At 43.6% G+C, this 16,837-nt stretch overlaps 1 protein-coding gene across 6 annotated transcripts in view; it reads right to left on the bottom strand.

The window, feature by feature from the left end:
• The window catches only part of MACF1 (microtubule actin crosslinking factor 1), a 328,417-nt gene that overhangs the window by 188,443 nt on the left and 123,137 nt on the right, over window positions 1–16,837 (bottom strand). For 5 of the 6 annotated variants that reach the window (XM_068539571.1, XM_068539572.1, XM_068539570.1 and 2 more), the window contains exons 4-6: window positions 16,254–16,349; window positions 14,131–14,208; window positions 9,233–9,325 (exon numbers count right to left, since the gene is read on the bottom strand). In XM_068539571.1, coding sequence (XP_068395672.1) covers window positions 9,233–9,325; window positions 14,131–14,208; window positions 16,254–16,349 — 267 coding nt within the window. The remainder of the gene's footprint in view (window positions 1–9,232; window positions 9,326–14,130; window positions 14,209–16,253; window positions 16,350–16,837) is intronic. The other variant, XM_068539573.1, reaches the window with a different exon arrangement.

The following is a 16,837-nucleotide window of genomic DNA, read 5'->3' as shown; positions in this document are numbered from 1 at the left end:
CACCCCAGTTTTTTTAGTATAGCGTGTGACAGATGAGATAACGGCACAATCCAAAGGGCTCCAAATGGAGTGGAAGGACAGAGCTTATATGTGTTTCCTCCTGGTCAAATCTATTTATTCTATACCGAAAGGATCCAGACCACACTGCAGATAGAAACAGTCAGCCTGGCTCTACGTAAGCCTACCCAGCTCTCCTGGAGACCTGAAAAGTGCCCGCCACAAAAGGAAAGCAATAAGAGCCCCTAAGCAACAGTTTCCACAGCACTTCTGAGACCCTACTGATGCCCCACCTGCCTCACCATTGCAGGAGGTGTTCTTTCTCCCCTAAGCCTTTACAAAGGCTGACTGCGAAGCTGTAGCACCATCTGATGGCCATTGTAAACCACAGCAAGAAACAAGACAAGGAGGTTAGCATGAGAGAGAAACTCAGTCAGACTCCAGAAAAATCACTTAATCAGCAAAAAATCTGATGTTAGAGTATAATTCTCCAGGCAGGCACCAGGCCTCTACTCCTTCAACGAAGAGCGCTGGAACTATGGAACTTCTCAGACGTACACCCCAAGGCTCAAGCTTGAATTTTGCCCATGAAATACAAGCAAACTGAATTCCTGAAAACGATCAACTCAGGGGCAAGAGAGACAGCCTCTGGATATGACTGCTGCTGCTGCAGTTTTCTCTGACAGATGGGCCTGACAGAGCTGAGCATACTTCTAGGAGCCTTTTCTTTCTTAAACTTCTGCATATGTTGGGCAAATCAGGCTTTCATTTCCTTCTGCTCCAGAGGAAAATTGGTCTAGGAAAAGAGCAGAGAGTTCAGCAAGGTAGACCTAGGTTCAAATTCCCAGTTCTGTTAACTTAGTAGCTAAGTAACTATCTTGCTAAGTGATTCAGTCTCCTTACCTCTAAAACATGGATACTACCACTTACTTAATGGGGTTGTAGAGAGGGTTCATGGGATGGTGTCTTTAAAGTGCTTGGCTCCCTGCCTGGTCTACAGTAAATCCCTTTTCTCCTCATTTACTACTGGAGCTAAGAGGTATGAGGCACTCCACCACCACCAGGGTCCTAATACACTCTTTTTCTTGATTAGGCTCTAAGGAAAGTAGCTATGTTCTAACGTCCAAAGTTCAGGTGCTTGTTTTTCTCCATAGGGGCGCTGCTTCCCCAGTTTACTGAGTAAGTTAACTCTGATCACAAGGACTTTCCCCTGGACCTTCTTCTCATCTAGCCTGAACTCTCAACACATGGCCAGCTGCCTTCTGGGAGAGCAGGTTTCTAGTGCCCACATATTTTTCACATCTTCTCCTTTGGCTTTTTCTAGTTAACTGTTTACTGCCCATAGGTCTCCCACAGAGACAGCGGGCATGAAAAACTCCAGAGCAAAAAAGCTCATTCATTTACTCCACAAGCATGAATGATGCCTCATCTACACGCCAAGCACCAAGTGTCATAAAGTACACACAAATGCAAACCCAACTAAGACCACTCTTGACCTAAACTCCCAGACTTTTTAAATTTCAGAGTGCTATACATACACTAGTATTTAATAAACATTTGAAAGTTGGAAAGCTAATTTTGTCAGATTCTGATTTTTAAAGAACTTATCTTCCAGAAAAATCATAAATCCTAACATGTACCTTAAAACAGGCTTGGACAAAATCAAGAGATAAGAAATCCTATTATTAGTATCTGGATGTATAACCTAAAAAAGTCAGTTGGTCTCTGGGTTTCAGTTTGCTCATCTGAACAATGGGCACAGGAAAACAGACACCACAGTCTATTTATCTGGTCTACCTACACCACAGCTTCGAGGAGACCAATTTCATACAATATCCATTCATTTAACGAATACTTATTGAGTGAAACAAATAACCACGTTAGACAGCAGTATATGTCACACAACCCTGTAAGTCATACTGGCCTTCTGAGAGTGACTGAAAAAACGAAAAGTATTCTGGAAAAAAAAAAAAAAAAAAAACATATATAAAAGCAAATATAAAATATTAACATCTGTTTAATTTTGAAGGTGACTACACACATGAAGATCTGTTATATACTTTTCTGTACTTCTCTGGGTAGTTAAAAATTTCATAATTAAAAACTCAAATCGGGACTTCCCTGGTGGCACAGTGGTTAAGAATCCGCCTGCCAATGCAGGGGACTTGGCTTCGAGCCCTGGTCCGGGAAGATCCCACACGCCACGGAGCAACTAAGCCCGTGCACCACAACTACTGAGCCTGCGCTCTAGAGCCCGCAAGCCACAACTACTGAGCCTGCGCTCTAGAGCCCGCAAGCCACAACTACTGAGCCTGCATGCCGCAACTACTGAAGCCCGCGCACCTAGAGCCCACGCTCTGCAACGAGAAGCCACCGCAATGAAAAGCCAGCGCATGGCAACAAAGAGTAGCCCCCGCTCGCGGCAACTAGAGAAAACCCGCACGCAGCAACGAAGACCCAACACAACCAAAAAAATAAAAAATAGGGGCTTCCCTGGTGGCGCAGTGGTTGGGAGTCTGCCTGCCGATGCGGGGGACGCGGGTTCGAGCCCTGGTCTGGGAAGATCCCACGTGCCATGGAGCAACTAGGCCCATGAGCCACAACTACTGAGCCTGCGCGTCTGGAGCCTGTGCTCCGCAACAAGAGAGGCTGCGATAGTGAGAGGCCCGCGCACCGCGATGAAGGGTGGCCCCCGCTTGCCGCAACTAGAGAGAGCCCTCGCACAGAAACGAAGACCCAACACAGCCAAAAATAAATAATAAATAAAAATAAATAAATAACTTAAAAAAAGACACTTGTGGTTTAAAAAATAATAATAATAATAAATAAAAATAAAAAACAAAATCCTTTAAAAAAAAAAAGAAAAAGAATACATTCTCCTGCAAACTAAAACTACAAGCAGATACCATTTCACACCCACTATGATGGCTATAATCTAAAAGACAAACAATTACAAGGATATGGAGAAACAGGAACTCTCACAATTGAGCTAATGGGAATATAAAATGGTTCAGCCACTTTGGAAAACAGTTTGGCAGTTTCTTAAAAAGTTATATATAAACCTACCCTATAACCCAGCAATTCCACCCACAGGTATATACCCAAGAGAAATGAAAACATACATCCACACAAATATTCAAATCAACGTTATTTATAATAGCCAAAAAATGAAAACAACCCAAATGTCCATCAACTGCTGAATAAACAAAATATATGGTATATCCATACAACAGAATACCCCTCAGAAATAAAGGAATTAAGTACTGATACATGCTACAACATAGATGAACCTCAAGAATATTATGTTAAGTGGAAGAAGCTAGACACAAAAGAGCACATATTGTAACATTCCATTTAAATGAAATGTCTGGAATAGGCAAATCTGTAGAAACAAAAAACAGATTAGTGGTTGCCTGAGGCTGGGGATGGGAATGGAGAATAACTATAAATAGACAAGAAGGACCTTAGTGGGATGATGAAAATGTTCTAAAATTGGATTATGGTGATGGTTATACAACTCATAAAAATCAGTGAATTACACAATGAAAATGGGTCAATTTTAAGGTACATAAATTATACCTCAATAAAGTCGTTTTTAAAAAAGAATGTATTTTCTTAAACAAACAATAGAATGATAACCAAAAGATGTTTTAAAACAATCAGCTAACTATATGGAAAGGGAAGAAACAGGATGGAGAGGGCAGAGATGAGAGCTAGACTTCACTGAGCACACCTTGTGTTCACTTTTTAAAATTTCCCTTTGGAACAGTGTATATGGTCTATAAAATATAAAATAAAATTGAAAGGGAAAAAAACAATCCCTAAAAACTGAAGGAATATAAAAACAAATGAACCTAATTGTGTATTGAATTAATGGCTTAACAACACAGAGAGAAGTTACTTCAAATGACTATAAAACAAAATTATTTGTATGTCCTTAGGAGATAAACACTAAGGACAAAAAGAACTGCAAAGAAATCACAAACTTTTCAGTAATCGTGTTGTTAATAATAACACTGTCATTGTTATTTTGATTCAAATATATTACGTACAATATATATGATTTTATATGCTATAATATATATGAGTTTATGTATGCGTGCATCCGTGTGCTTGTGTGTGTATGAAAAAGGGGAAAAGTAATGTGTTACTTAGATAGCATCAAGATTTTCAGCATAAGAAAAAAAGGATACAAACATAAAGTCAAAGAAGTTGAATAAAACTCTGTAATTCTGTTTGAATTAGAAACATCATTATAAATTCTTGGCTTTTTTAAAAGAGAAAAATACAAGTGTTAGCTAGCTCTGTCCACAGAAAACACCTAGATACAGTGACGAACCCGGTAGCACTCAGATTGCTGTCAACAAAGAATTTCAGTTCCTTGGAGAAATTGATAATCCCAGGCCTGAAACAGGAAATATACAAAAAATACCTCGAACAGCTCTTCACGCAAGAAATAAAAGACATTATCAAAGACTATGGGGATCATGACAAAGGACTCAGAGTCAACTTGAAAAAAGTCATTGGCCAAAGATGGAGCTGAGTATTAGGAAAAATGACAGCTGTATTTGATTAGAACACATTTAAGTCTGTTAAAAATCCATGAGTCACACTGATACTAAGGGAAAATAAATATCAACAAAGAAATTTTCATTGGTCTTTGGAGAGACTTAGAGAACCAACTAATTATTCTGAAAACTGGTAAAACAGAGGGAAAGATGAAAGCATTTATCTTGGTATCTTGCCTTTCCTATAGAAGCTATCTCTCAGGGTAATGGATAAGGTAAAATTCTACTTTACAAAAGAATTACAGAATTTTGAGTATCACCATTTTGCAACTTCTAATGAAATAATGGAACTAGCAATGACAAACAGTAGCTGCTAAACTTTTAGGTGAAGAGCTAACAGTGAGTGGATCTACAATGGATGGATCAGGCTGATAACATCTGAACCAACTAATCAAGCTTAACATCACGAAAAGACAGACAACAGACATTATGTGCCTTCTGATGTGTAGCAATAGAAGTATACAACTCGGGACTTCCCTGGTGGTGCAAGGTTAAGAATCCGTCTGCCAATGCAGGGGACACAGGTTCAATCCCTGGTCCGGGAAGATTCCACATGCCACAGAGCAACTAAGCTCGTGCGCCACAACTACTGAGCCTGAGCTCTAGGGCCCGTGAGCCACAACTACTGAACCCATGTGCTGCAACTACTGAAGCCCACGCTCTCTAGGGCCCGTGTGCCACAACTACTGAGCCCGCTTACTGCAACTACTGAAGCCCATGCGCCTAGAGCCCATGCTCCGCAACAAGAGAAGCCACGGCAATAAGAAGCCCACACACCGCAACGAACAGTAGCCCCCGCACAGCAATGAAGACCCAACACAGCCAAAAAAAAAAAAAAATGTATACAACTCAGCATCACCATCCTTGCCCGCTCCCCCCCACAAAAAAGGGAACCTGAGTATGATCCAGCCTCAGGTCTAAAACACCAGTTTACAGGCAATACAAAAGAGGGATGGCGGATGCTGTTAGAAAACATCTCAGAGATGTCACCAGCATCTTTACATAAATTGCATAGGACAAAAGACCTGATTTATTCAACAAACCAAAAGGGGAGAAAAAGAGGAGGGGAAAATTTAATACATGTGTGGACTTTGTTTGGATTCTGATTCAAACAAGTCTTTTTTTTTTTTTTAATAAGTTTGTTTATTTATTTACTTTTAGCTGTGTTGGGTCTTCGTTTCTGTGCGAGGGCTTTCTGTAGTTGCGGCAAGCGGGGGCCACTCTTCATTGCAGTGCGCGGGCCTCTCACTATCGCGGCCTCTCTTGTTGCAGAGCACAGGCTCCAGACGCGCAGGCTCAGTAATTGTGGCTCACGGGCCCAGTTGCTCCGCGGCATGTGGGATCTTCCCAGACCAGGGCTCGAACCCGTGTCCCCTGCATTGGCAGGCAGATTCTCAACCACTGCGCCACCAGGGAAGCCCACAAGCCATTTTTTTAAATGAGATAATTGGGGAAATCTGAACAATGCTCAGATATTCAATGATGTTAAGAAATTACTGATTTTTACAGTGTTATAACACTGTGGTTTGCTTAAATGAAGAGTCTTTCAGAGATACACACTGAAATATTTACAGATGAAATATGATGTCTGGGACTCCTTTCAAAATAACCTATTGGGGGATTCCCTGGTGGCGCAGTGGTTGAGAATCTGCCCGCTAATGCAGGGGACACGGGTTCGAGCCCTGGTCTGGGAAGATTCCACATGCCGTGGAGCAACTAAGCCCGTGAGCGACAACTACTGAGCCTGCGCGTCTGGAGCCTGTGCTCCGCAACGGGAGAGGCCGCGACAGTGAGAGGCCCGCGCACCGTGATGAAGAGTGGCCCCCGCTTGCCGCAACTAGAGAAAGGCCTCGCACAGAAACGAAGACCCAACACAGCAAGCAAGCAAGCAAGCAAGCAATAAATAAATAAATAGAGCATTTCTAAAAAAAAAAGAAGGGATGGACTTAAAAAAAAAATCTCACTCGTGAACATACAGGCAAAAATCCAAAATGAGGGGCTTCCCTGCTGGCACAGTGGTTGAGAGTCTGCCCGCCAATGCAAGGGACACGGGTTCGAGCCCTGGTCTGGGAGGATCCCACATGCCGCGGAGCAATTAAGCCCGTGCGCCACAACTACTGAGCCTGCGCGTCTGGAGCCTGTGCTCCGCAACGGGAGAGGCCGCGACAGTGAGAGGCCCGCGCACCGTGATGAAGAGTGGCCCCCGCTTGCCGCAACTACAGAAAGCCCTCACACAGAAACGAAGACCCAACACAGCCAAAAACAAAAAAAACAAAAAAAAAAAAAACAAAAAAAAAAAACTTCCTAAAATCAAGTGGAGGAAAACAAGCATTTTATAAAAAAAAAAAAAAAAAAACCTACTGGGGGGTGTGAGGAGTGGATCAGGATATAGACAAAATAACACTGGCCATGAGTTAGTAACTGTAGGGCTAGGTGATGGGTACATGGTGGTTCTATACTATTTTCTCTGCTTTCATATATGTTTGAAATTTTTCATAACAAATTTTTAAAGAGAGAGTAAGAGAGAACATTTTCCTGATGGAGTGTTCAGTTAAGGAACATAACCACCATCTCCTCTGTCCCAGGAAAATTTTCATTAGCCAGTTCAATGTTCATTCCTTGGCCCCTGAATTTCCCTTTTGTTGAGTTTAGTTGCAGTCAGGAGAAACAAAGACCCAGTGGACAGCTTCCTCTTACGTCACACCTATGAGGAATAACATCGGTCTTTCAAAGTGAAGGCAGGTTTGTGGTGAAATACAAACAACCAACAAAGTTTCTCTAAAAAACCCCTCTTTTCATAAGGGTGCCAGGAGGGTAACTCTATGAAAGCTCAGCAAAGTTCTCGTTCCCACCCTGCCAAGGCACACTGCCAAGTTCATGTTCTTGGTTATCCCTATATCCGAAGCATGCCTGAGGACACCCTGTGGTTCCACAAAAACACACGTTACCTCCACACTTTCCTAAGCCTACTTATGCTGCAGATTGCCAGCACTGGTTCCAAACCAGAGCCCCAAGAAATAAGCCCTGAGCTCTCAGAATTTCTCAGATTCTCAGGAATTCTGGGACACCTGCTGTTCTGAGTTCACCCAGCAGGTGGAGCTGAATCCCCAACTGGGACATCACAGCAGCCACAGCCCTGGGAGTCACTGCCTTGAGATATTTATAGTATAGCCTTTTCCCACCTGCTCAAGAGATGCTCCCCTAGGACTTCGCTGGTGGCGCAGTGGTAAAGAATCTGCCTGCCAACGCAGGGGACATGGGTTCGAGCCCTGGTCCGGGAAGATCCCACATGCCACAGAGCAACTAAAAGCCCGCGCCACAAATACTGAGCCCACGCCCACACACCACAACTACTGAAGTCCATGCGCCACAACTATTGAAGTCCATGCCTAGAGCCCGTGCTCCACAAGAGAAGCCACCGCAATGAGAAGCCCACGCACCATAACCAAGAGCAGCAAGAGTAGCCCCACTCGCCATACTAGAGAAAGCCTGCACGCAGCAACAAAGACCTAACGCAGCCAAAAATAAATTAATTAAAAAAAAAAAAGAAGTGCTCCCTGTAATCGATCAGCCTTGTGTACAGCTGTTGGGTATAGGAGAACTGTCTGAGAAATAGTTTTGTTTAGTTGAGCTAACGTGATTCAAGATAGTCTTCTTATAAAAATAGGGCTGTGATTTTCCAATAGCAATCCAGACTTGAAAAGGATTTACCTTCTTAGGGGGGACCAACAGGAAGGCTGTGTGACCATGTGAACACTTCCAACATGCCACTGTTCTTGGGTGTGATGGATGCTACAAGGTTGTGATTACAAACACATATACAAACCCAGAGACCAAGGTGCTTGCTATGAACTGAATGTTTGTGTCCCCTCGAAATTCATATATTGAAGCCCTAACCCTGATATGATGGTATTTGGAGGTGGGGCCTTTGGCAGGTAATTAGGTTTAGATGAGGTCATGGGAGTGGAGCCCTCATAATGGGATTGATGCCCTTATAAAAAGATGAAGGGACACAAGATCTCCTTCTCTGGATGCATGCCCCAAGGAAAGGTCATGCAAGGGCATAACTAGGAAAAGGGCCCTCACCAAGGAGCCAACCATGCTAGCACTCTGATCTTAGACTTCCAGCCTCCAGAAATGTGAGAAATGAATGTCTGTTGTTTAAGCCATCCAGCTTATGGTGTTTCATTACAACAGCCCGAACTGACTAAGACAGTGCTACAATTAACTAGGCTTGTTTAAGATCATTAGAGATGAGGGAAAGTCTACAACAAAGCAGGATTATAAGGCTTTGCTCCATCCTTCTAGAGCATCAAATCCAACATCTCTCCCCACCCCTCACATTCTGAGTCCCTGAAGAGCCAGTTTTGACTCAGCTGAGCAGACTTTTAATAACCAGACTGCCAATGAAAGGGCCAAAGCACAAACAAGTGAAAAGTCCCATTTCATCATGCAAATGATGAGGAAGTTCTGGGTTTACACTGCAAGAGCTTTGTCTCCAGGCCACCCTAATCTTCCTTTCCAACTCCCACTCTCACCCTCATTCACTGCCAAATACAGAGAAGCAAGCAAGCCTCAGTGTGCCCTTGGAAGGCAGAGCAACCTCTAACTCTTCCTAGGCCATGCCCAAACCAAGCAACCAGGACCCCAAACTTCATAGACCCTACCTGGAAGTGCAAAATAATGGTCCAGATCAGGCCCAGGGTCAGCTTGGGGTTGCCATCTGTGATGTCATCGTTGCGAATATTCACTAGTTTCACCTGAAAAAGAAACAGAAGCTGGTCTCAGAGCTCTGTGACATTTTTGTTTTGATTTCATTTTTATAGATTTTCATTATTTATATGCAGTTAAATTGGTTTTTTTGGTGTACAGTTCTGAGTTTTCACACATGTACGGATTTGTGTAACTACCACCACAATCAGGATGACAGAACAGGTACGTCAACCCGAAAGGTGATCTCGAGCTGCCCCTTTGTAGTCAAACCCTGCCCCCACCCCTAAATCCTGGCAACCACTGATCTGTTCCCAATTTTGCTTTTTCCAGAATGTCATATAAATGGAATCACACAGTATGTAATCTTTTGATAATAGCTTTTTTTCACTCTGCATAACGTCCATGAGATCCCCATCCAAGGTGCTGCACGTAACAACAGTTTGCTCCTTTTCGTTGTGGAGGAGTATTGCATTATACCGATATACTACACTGTAATTATCCACTCATCTATTGAAGGACATTTGCGTTGTTTCCAGTCTGGGGCAATTATGAATAAAGCTCTGATACTCATGTACAGTTTTTTGTGCGAGCACATGTTTTCATTTCTCTAGGGTAAACTCCTAGGAGTGGGATTGCTGGGTCATATGGTATATGTTTAGCTTTAAAAGAAACTGCCAAACTGTTGGGTTGGCCAAAAGGTTCATTCGGTTTTTTCCGTAAGATGGCTCTAGTAGCACTTAGTTGTCTTTAACTGCATTCAAAACAATTTTGTTAGATTGTATTGTGACAGCTGTCATATCAGTGCGCATTTAAAAAAAGACGTATCAAAATTGGTGAATTTTTGTGTAAACATTTTAATGTTGAAGATAGAAGAGAAAAAGCAACATTTTGGCATATTATGCTTTATTATTTCAAGAAAGGTAAAAATGCAACTGAAGCGCAAAAACAGATTTGTGCAGTGTATGGAGAAGGTGCTGCGACTGATCGAACGTGTCAAGAGTGGTTTGCGAAGTGCAGATTTCTCGCTGGACGATGCTCCACGGTCGGGTAGACCAGTTGACGCTGATAGCGATCAAATCGAGACATTAATTGAGACCAATCAACGTTATACCACGCGGGAGATAGCCGACATACTCGAAATATCCAAATCAAGCGTTGAAAATCATTTGCACCAGCCTGTTTATGTTCATCGCTTTGATGCTTGGGTTCCACATAAGTGAAACAAACCTTCTTGACCGTATTTCCACACGTGATTCTCTACTTAAACGTAATGAAAACGTTCCATTTTTAAAACAAATTGTGGCAGGAGGTGAAAAGTGGACACTGTACAATAATGTGGAACGGAAGAGATCGTGGGGCAAGCGAAATGAACCACCACCAACCACACCAGAGGCTGGTCTTCATCCAAAGAAGGTGATGTTGTGTATACATGGTGGGATTGGAAGGGAGTCCTCTACCATGAGCTCCTTCTGGAAAACCAAACCATTAATTCCAACAAATACTGCTCTCAATTAGACCAAGTGAAAGCAACACTTGACAAAAAGCGTTCGGAATTAGTCAACAGAAAACTCATAATCTTCCATCAGGATAACGCCAAGACCATAAGTTTCTTTGATGACGAGGCAAAAACTGTTACAGCTTGGCTGGGAAGTTCTGACTCATCTACTGTACTCACCAGACAATGCACCTTCAGATTTCCATTTATTTAGGTCTTTACAAAATTCTCTTAATGGAAAAAATTTCAATTCCCTGGAAGACTGTAAAAGGCACCTGGAACAGTTCTTTGCTCAAAAAGATAAAATGTTTTGGGAAGATGGAATTACGAAGTTGCCTGAAAAATGGCAGAAAGTAGTGGAACAAAAGGGTGAATATATTTGTTCAATAAAGTTCTTGGTGAAAACGAAAAATGTGTCTGATTTTTACTTTAAAAGTGAAGGCACTTTTTGGCCAACCCAGTATCTTCCAGCGTGATTGTACCATTTTGCAATCCCACCAGCAAAGCAACCTTGCAAGCACATGCTATTATGAGTTGCTTTTTAATTAAGTCATCACAGCCCTGACTTTTTTCTTTTTCTTTCTTATTTCTTCAAGGTTGAGAGAGAGAGAGAGAGATCTGCCCCTTGTCCCTCACTGGTCTCTTGCCTGCTCCTGCCTATTTCCCCTCCTTTGTCGCAGACATCCCCACCTGCCCACACCTCCCATAGCATATGCTTTACTCCTAAAATCTCATTCTAGCAACACGATGTGCACAGACACACAGGCCCTTCCCCCACCAGGGTGACCAACCATCCCTGTGTGCTGAAAACTGAGGGGTTTCCTGGGACGTGGGCCTTTCAGTGCTGAAACCAAGAGTGTCCTAGGAAAACCAGCCTACTTCCACTTCCACCTCCACCCCTGCGAGTGTCTGTCGTACCCTCACGGAGGTCCTGACAACTGTGCCAAACCGTCCTGAAGCTGCCCTCCCTTTATCTCTTCAATTGAACTGAAATCTTCATGTACTAAAGAACCTAGTGATCTCAAACAGAAGCCTCACTTCTCCCTTACACTATTGTGACCGGTGCTGTAGACTGAATGCTTGTGCCCCTCCAAAACTCACATGTTAAATCCTAACACCCATCCTGAAGGTACATGGAGGTGGGACCTTCTGGGGGTGATTAGGTCTTGAGGGAATGGAATTAGTATCTTTATAAGAGAGACCCAGAAAGCTCCCTCGACCTTTCCATCATGTGAGGTCACAGCTAAAATCCATCTCTGAACCAGGACCTCACCAGATACCAAATCTGCCTCGATCTTGGACTTCCCAGCGTTCAGAACTGTGAGAAATAAATTTCTGTTGTTTATAAGCCACCAGGGCTGTGATATTGTGTTACAGCAACCTGAATGACCAAGACACCTGGGCAAATTCTTTCCCTTGTCTGTAGCTCAGTTTCCTCTTCTGTGTATTGGGAGTGGGACAACCTGCTTCTGGTCTGAGTGCAGGTTTTCTAATCACAAGCAGCCCACAGCTGGCAGGCTGGCAGTATCAGCCAAGTCCACGTTCCTCAGTCCCACCTCTGTCAGCTTTCCCCTTGTTTTCTGAAGTCTACCTTCCTTGGCCAAGCCACCTTCCAACCTCTGCCAATCTGTTCCTTGGAGACTTCACACCTAACTCCTACCTTTCCTACCTCATCTTCTACCACCTTTCTTGGTAACTGTCACAGTCATCTCGAGGACCCAAGTATCACCCATCTGTACAACTCGTCTGCCTTCCCACTTCTGATGACTTTCATTTTCACTCTGCTTTGGACACCTGCACAGCTACAACCTCACCATAAGCAAGAACTGCTCTAGAGTTCTCTCTGCCCTTCTCTGTGTCCACTGTTAACCTCTCACATTTTTACTGTAGCCGAGTAACCAATCTCCTCTCCATCCTTATTTACATTTCTAGCTAATCAGTTCTCCTCAATTCACCTTTTGCCCATTAAGGCCCTCTCTGGTTTCCTGTAACTCTACATACAGACATTCCAACGCTGCTCTCTCTGGTCCCCTAAACACGTCAGCCTCCACTTCTCCTACCTCTTTTCATTTATCAATTTATTCAACAAATATTATTAAGTGCTGATTATGGACCATTCATGATGACAGGTGATGAAGATAAAAATGTTAAGTAAGATCACGTTCCCTGTCCTCACGGGCCTACAATGCATTAGAGCAAACAGAGAAATAACAATAAAGTAGTAAGTATTATATTAGAAGCAAACTGCTATAGGAGTACACAGAAAAAGAATTTCCCAAGTTAATGAGAATTACTGATAAGAGTGACAAAAATGAACTAACTCCAAAAATATATGTACCATCTAATGTCATCGTGACCGGTGCTGTTGCCTGGCGACTGCAGCTATAACAAATCTTTCCAAACAGCTCTCTAAGCAGATGATCTCTGACTCCCTCATCCATCCACCTTCCTCCTCTCCACAAACTTTCTCTGTGTCTTTATCCCTCCTTCCTTCCTCCTCCCTGTATCTCAGAAGAGGCATTTTTTCCTTTCTTTTTCAAAGAAACCACATCAGCTGTACTCTGTATCTCATCCCTCAATCCCTGGGCTTGGCTGCATCAATTAGGAAGCAATGGGAGGAAGAAACGTGTGTAGAAAGCAGCACGGAAGGAGCGTTAAACAAATGTCAGGAGACCTGGGTGGAAGTCCCAGCTTTGCTCTACCTTGTGTGATCTGGGGCGGGTCATTTCTCAGTTTCCTTTCGTATGAAACAAAAAGGCTGGACTAGAGGATCTCCAAGGCACCTTCCGGGGCTAACATGCTCTGACTCGTACTCCTCCTCACTCTCATTCTGTTTTCCTCTCTTCACTGCCTTCTCCCACTATGTCTAAAAATATGTTGCTTCTTTACTATGTCCTAAATACTCTTCTGCTCTATTAAAACTGTTCTCTTAAGTCACCAGTGCTGCACAGCTGAGACCTTCCCCTCAGCTCCCTGTGCCGTTCAGCCACCCTGACCATCCCCTCACCCAGTTCTCATGATGATGGAGCACTCTGGTTTTCCCTCTTCCTAGACGATGTACCTTTTCCCATCTTCTGTGCTGGTTTATTTTTCATCTTCCCTTTGACCTCCACCCGAGGTGAGTCAACCTTTCATATCGTGCTCTTCTCTAAGACTCTCCCCCTCAGACAGGCCACAAACTCTATGTAAGGAACACCAAAGGATTTGTCCAAACACAATACAGCTGCTCACTAGCAAGCAAGGATCAGAACGGCATCGGTCAGATTTACTGAGGACTTTACCAGGGGCACTGAGAACATCTAGGGACCCGATGCCAACATTCCCTGGCAGAATGGGGAACACACGGGATACTCTTACCTGTCGCTGCTTTAGGAAGTCCAGGGCAATCTGCACATTCTGCAGCCTGTGAAAACGCATCCTGCCCTTCTCCCGGGGCTGCAAACAAACAAACAAAAGGGATGTTAATTTCAGCTGCACCAATTTACCCATGCAGACCTCTTTCCTCTTTCATTTCAAGGACTGAAAGACCACAAAGAATTCCTCATGATTGAAGCCAGGCGTGGGAGCATCACATAAAGCACCCCCCAGGGCAGGACCTGTGTGTGTTTTCACCATGCTTGCTGAGGCTCCAGAATGCCTTGTTTACCACTAGGATCCCCGTGAACACACAGCCCGTGTGAATGCAAACGCTTAGGTAGTGCCGCAGCTCCTCTGCGGGTTCTTCTGCTGTCGTACGTGGCAGAACTTGATTCTGGATGTGACGTTAATGGGAACAAAGACTTGCCTCTATGGCTCCCAGAATCGCAGTTAAATGCTATTGTAAGGAAGGGTAGAAAGTCCTAATTGCATACTGCACAGTAATGGACAGAGCCAACTGTATTACAAACCTGGCAAAAGAAACTAGAGGTAGCCAATTTTATACTAGGGAATGAGGAGTTACACATGCTCAACAAGCAAGTGAAAAAACCTAACATGGAAGGCAGAAATCAGGAAGAAACCTATTTTCTAGGAAGATGGGTGCTGGTGTAGCAAAGCCACCCTTTACCCCAGTATGAAACACCCAGAGCAAACAAGACCTTGAAGATGTAGGGCTGTTCAACATGGTCCTCCAAAGAAAGGTATTTCCTGCCAGTCACTCAGTTCTGGATGTCATACAAGCCACAGGGGAGAGGCCCACCTTCACCCAGTGCCCCTGGTGCCCATCCCCACCGCCTCGTCCACTGCTCAACTCCTATCCATCCAGAAGTGCAGGAAGTCTGTTTCCCCAGTGGGTACAGGCAGGGACGGCTACCTACCTCTGGAACATTTTCTCCTGCTCACTTTCCAATGTTGTTTTTATTTTACTACAATTGGGACTATAACATTACTCTCACTAGATCATACCCAATTCATTTGTAAATGTCAAATTGGTACTAATTAAAGGCCAATAAAATACAAGGTAGCTCTGTTGTGGGCACCTGCACAGAAGAAACACTGCCCCAGGTTGAAATGGGCAAAAAGTAACCCACCACGTGGAAAGATGGGGTGGAAGCATCTCTGTGGGGGTCCCCTAACCCTTCTAAGCAAAACTCCCAAACCAGAGTAATCGACAGAGAGGATGAGGCCTCTCTGTGAAACAGGATAACTTCATAAGTCAAAGTTTTAGGAAAAATCTTCTTAGTGAGAACCTCTTCTCAGTCATTTCAGCTAAACTAATTGTGACTATAGCTTAGAAGATGACAGAGCCTGTGAAACTGAAGACTCTAAGGCAATGGGAAGGGAGATCAATGAGGTGAAAAGATGACTTTAAGAGGACAGGGAATGGGGATACTGCCTAATCCCTATTTCTGGAGAAAGATCATAGGCTATAACTTAAAGCCTGCAAGCAGAAAATGGCCCTCTTACACACTCTAATCTTTACTCCTAAGTACTCCCCACCAAAAATACCCTTAAGAACATGCAAGTTAAATATCTGTCCTCTACAGCAACTAGAGATGTTATTGACCAAGCAGAGTATCTCCATGCAGTGAGTGGTTTGCAAACAACAGGCTCTTCTGAAAACAAATGACATGGTGTGTGGTGAGAACCTGGAGGCCAGAGAGATGGAGAGTCCCCGTTAGTCTGGAGTGTGGAGTCATAAGCAATAACTGTCATGCTGTCAACTAAGCTTCCCACGATTCTGCAATCTAGACTCAGACAACATAGCAAGGCCACCAGAAAGCCATGGGTCTCCAGGTCACAAAGGGACTTGATGCCACCAAACACCATTATTCTTTCTGTGCCAGCTACTCTCAGATAAGCGAAACAATTCCCACTCCAGGATCATCTAACAGTGGCAAGAGGCACAATTAGTTTTAACCACTTTCTTTGGGACCCAAATTCCCAGGTGGACAGGGAAGAAGGCAACTGGTAACTGAGCTACTTGGAGACCTAGAGAACCCCAAACTCTCTGATGGCCCTGCAATGCCGGCTGGGATGCTGGTGTCCCCAGGAGGACCTACTACATCATCATCATCTTCCTCCTCCTGCTCCTCGCTGTTTGTATGGCGCCAGGAGGGCATGCTCACCAGACGGAGGGTCTTCAGCCCTGCTGGCTCCTTTGGCCACCAACCAAGACAAAGACACGACAGAGTAACAGGAAATTCACAACACATAAATGACAAGGAAATGAATGCAGGAAAAAAAAAGGTGAAAATAAATATGAAAATACCCTCCCACCTCCAGAAAGATGCAAAAACCAAATTAAGACCAGAGCAGATGGTTATATTGAACACTTCTTATGTTGAAACACAGCTTTAATTCTCCACGGCCACCCACCCTCCCTACTTCTGTGAATCAAGTAAAGCAGAGAGGATGATGAGAATAACCATGAAAGACATATTTGGGTGGTTTTTGGTGAAAAGATGATATTTTACGACTATCTCCATAAACACCTGTAGGTTTTCAAAGGTTAGGAAAAGAAATTAGATTGGAGTGGTTTTAACCTGTTTTTTTAAGCAACATCACTGAAAAGGATCACTTTTCAATATAAAATCACTACAAGTTCATCAAATTTACCAGCCAAATTGCCCAAAATATAACTTTG

The sequence above is a fragment of the Eschrichtius robustus genome, chromosome 3 (genome assembly GCF_028021215.1).
Source record: "Eschrichtius robustus isolate mEscRob2 chromosome 3, mEscRob2.pri, whole genome shotgun sequence".
Lineage (NCBI taxonomy): Eukaryota > Metazoa > Chordata > Mammalia > Artiodactyla > Eschrichtiidae > Eschrichtius > Eschrichtius robustus.
The sequence above is the reverse complement of the archived record's forward strand: the minus strand, read 5'-3'. Positions and strand labels throughout refer to the sequence as shown.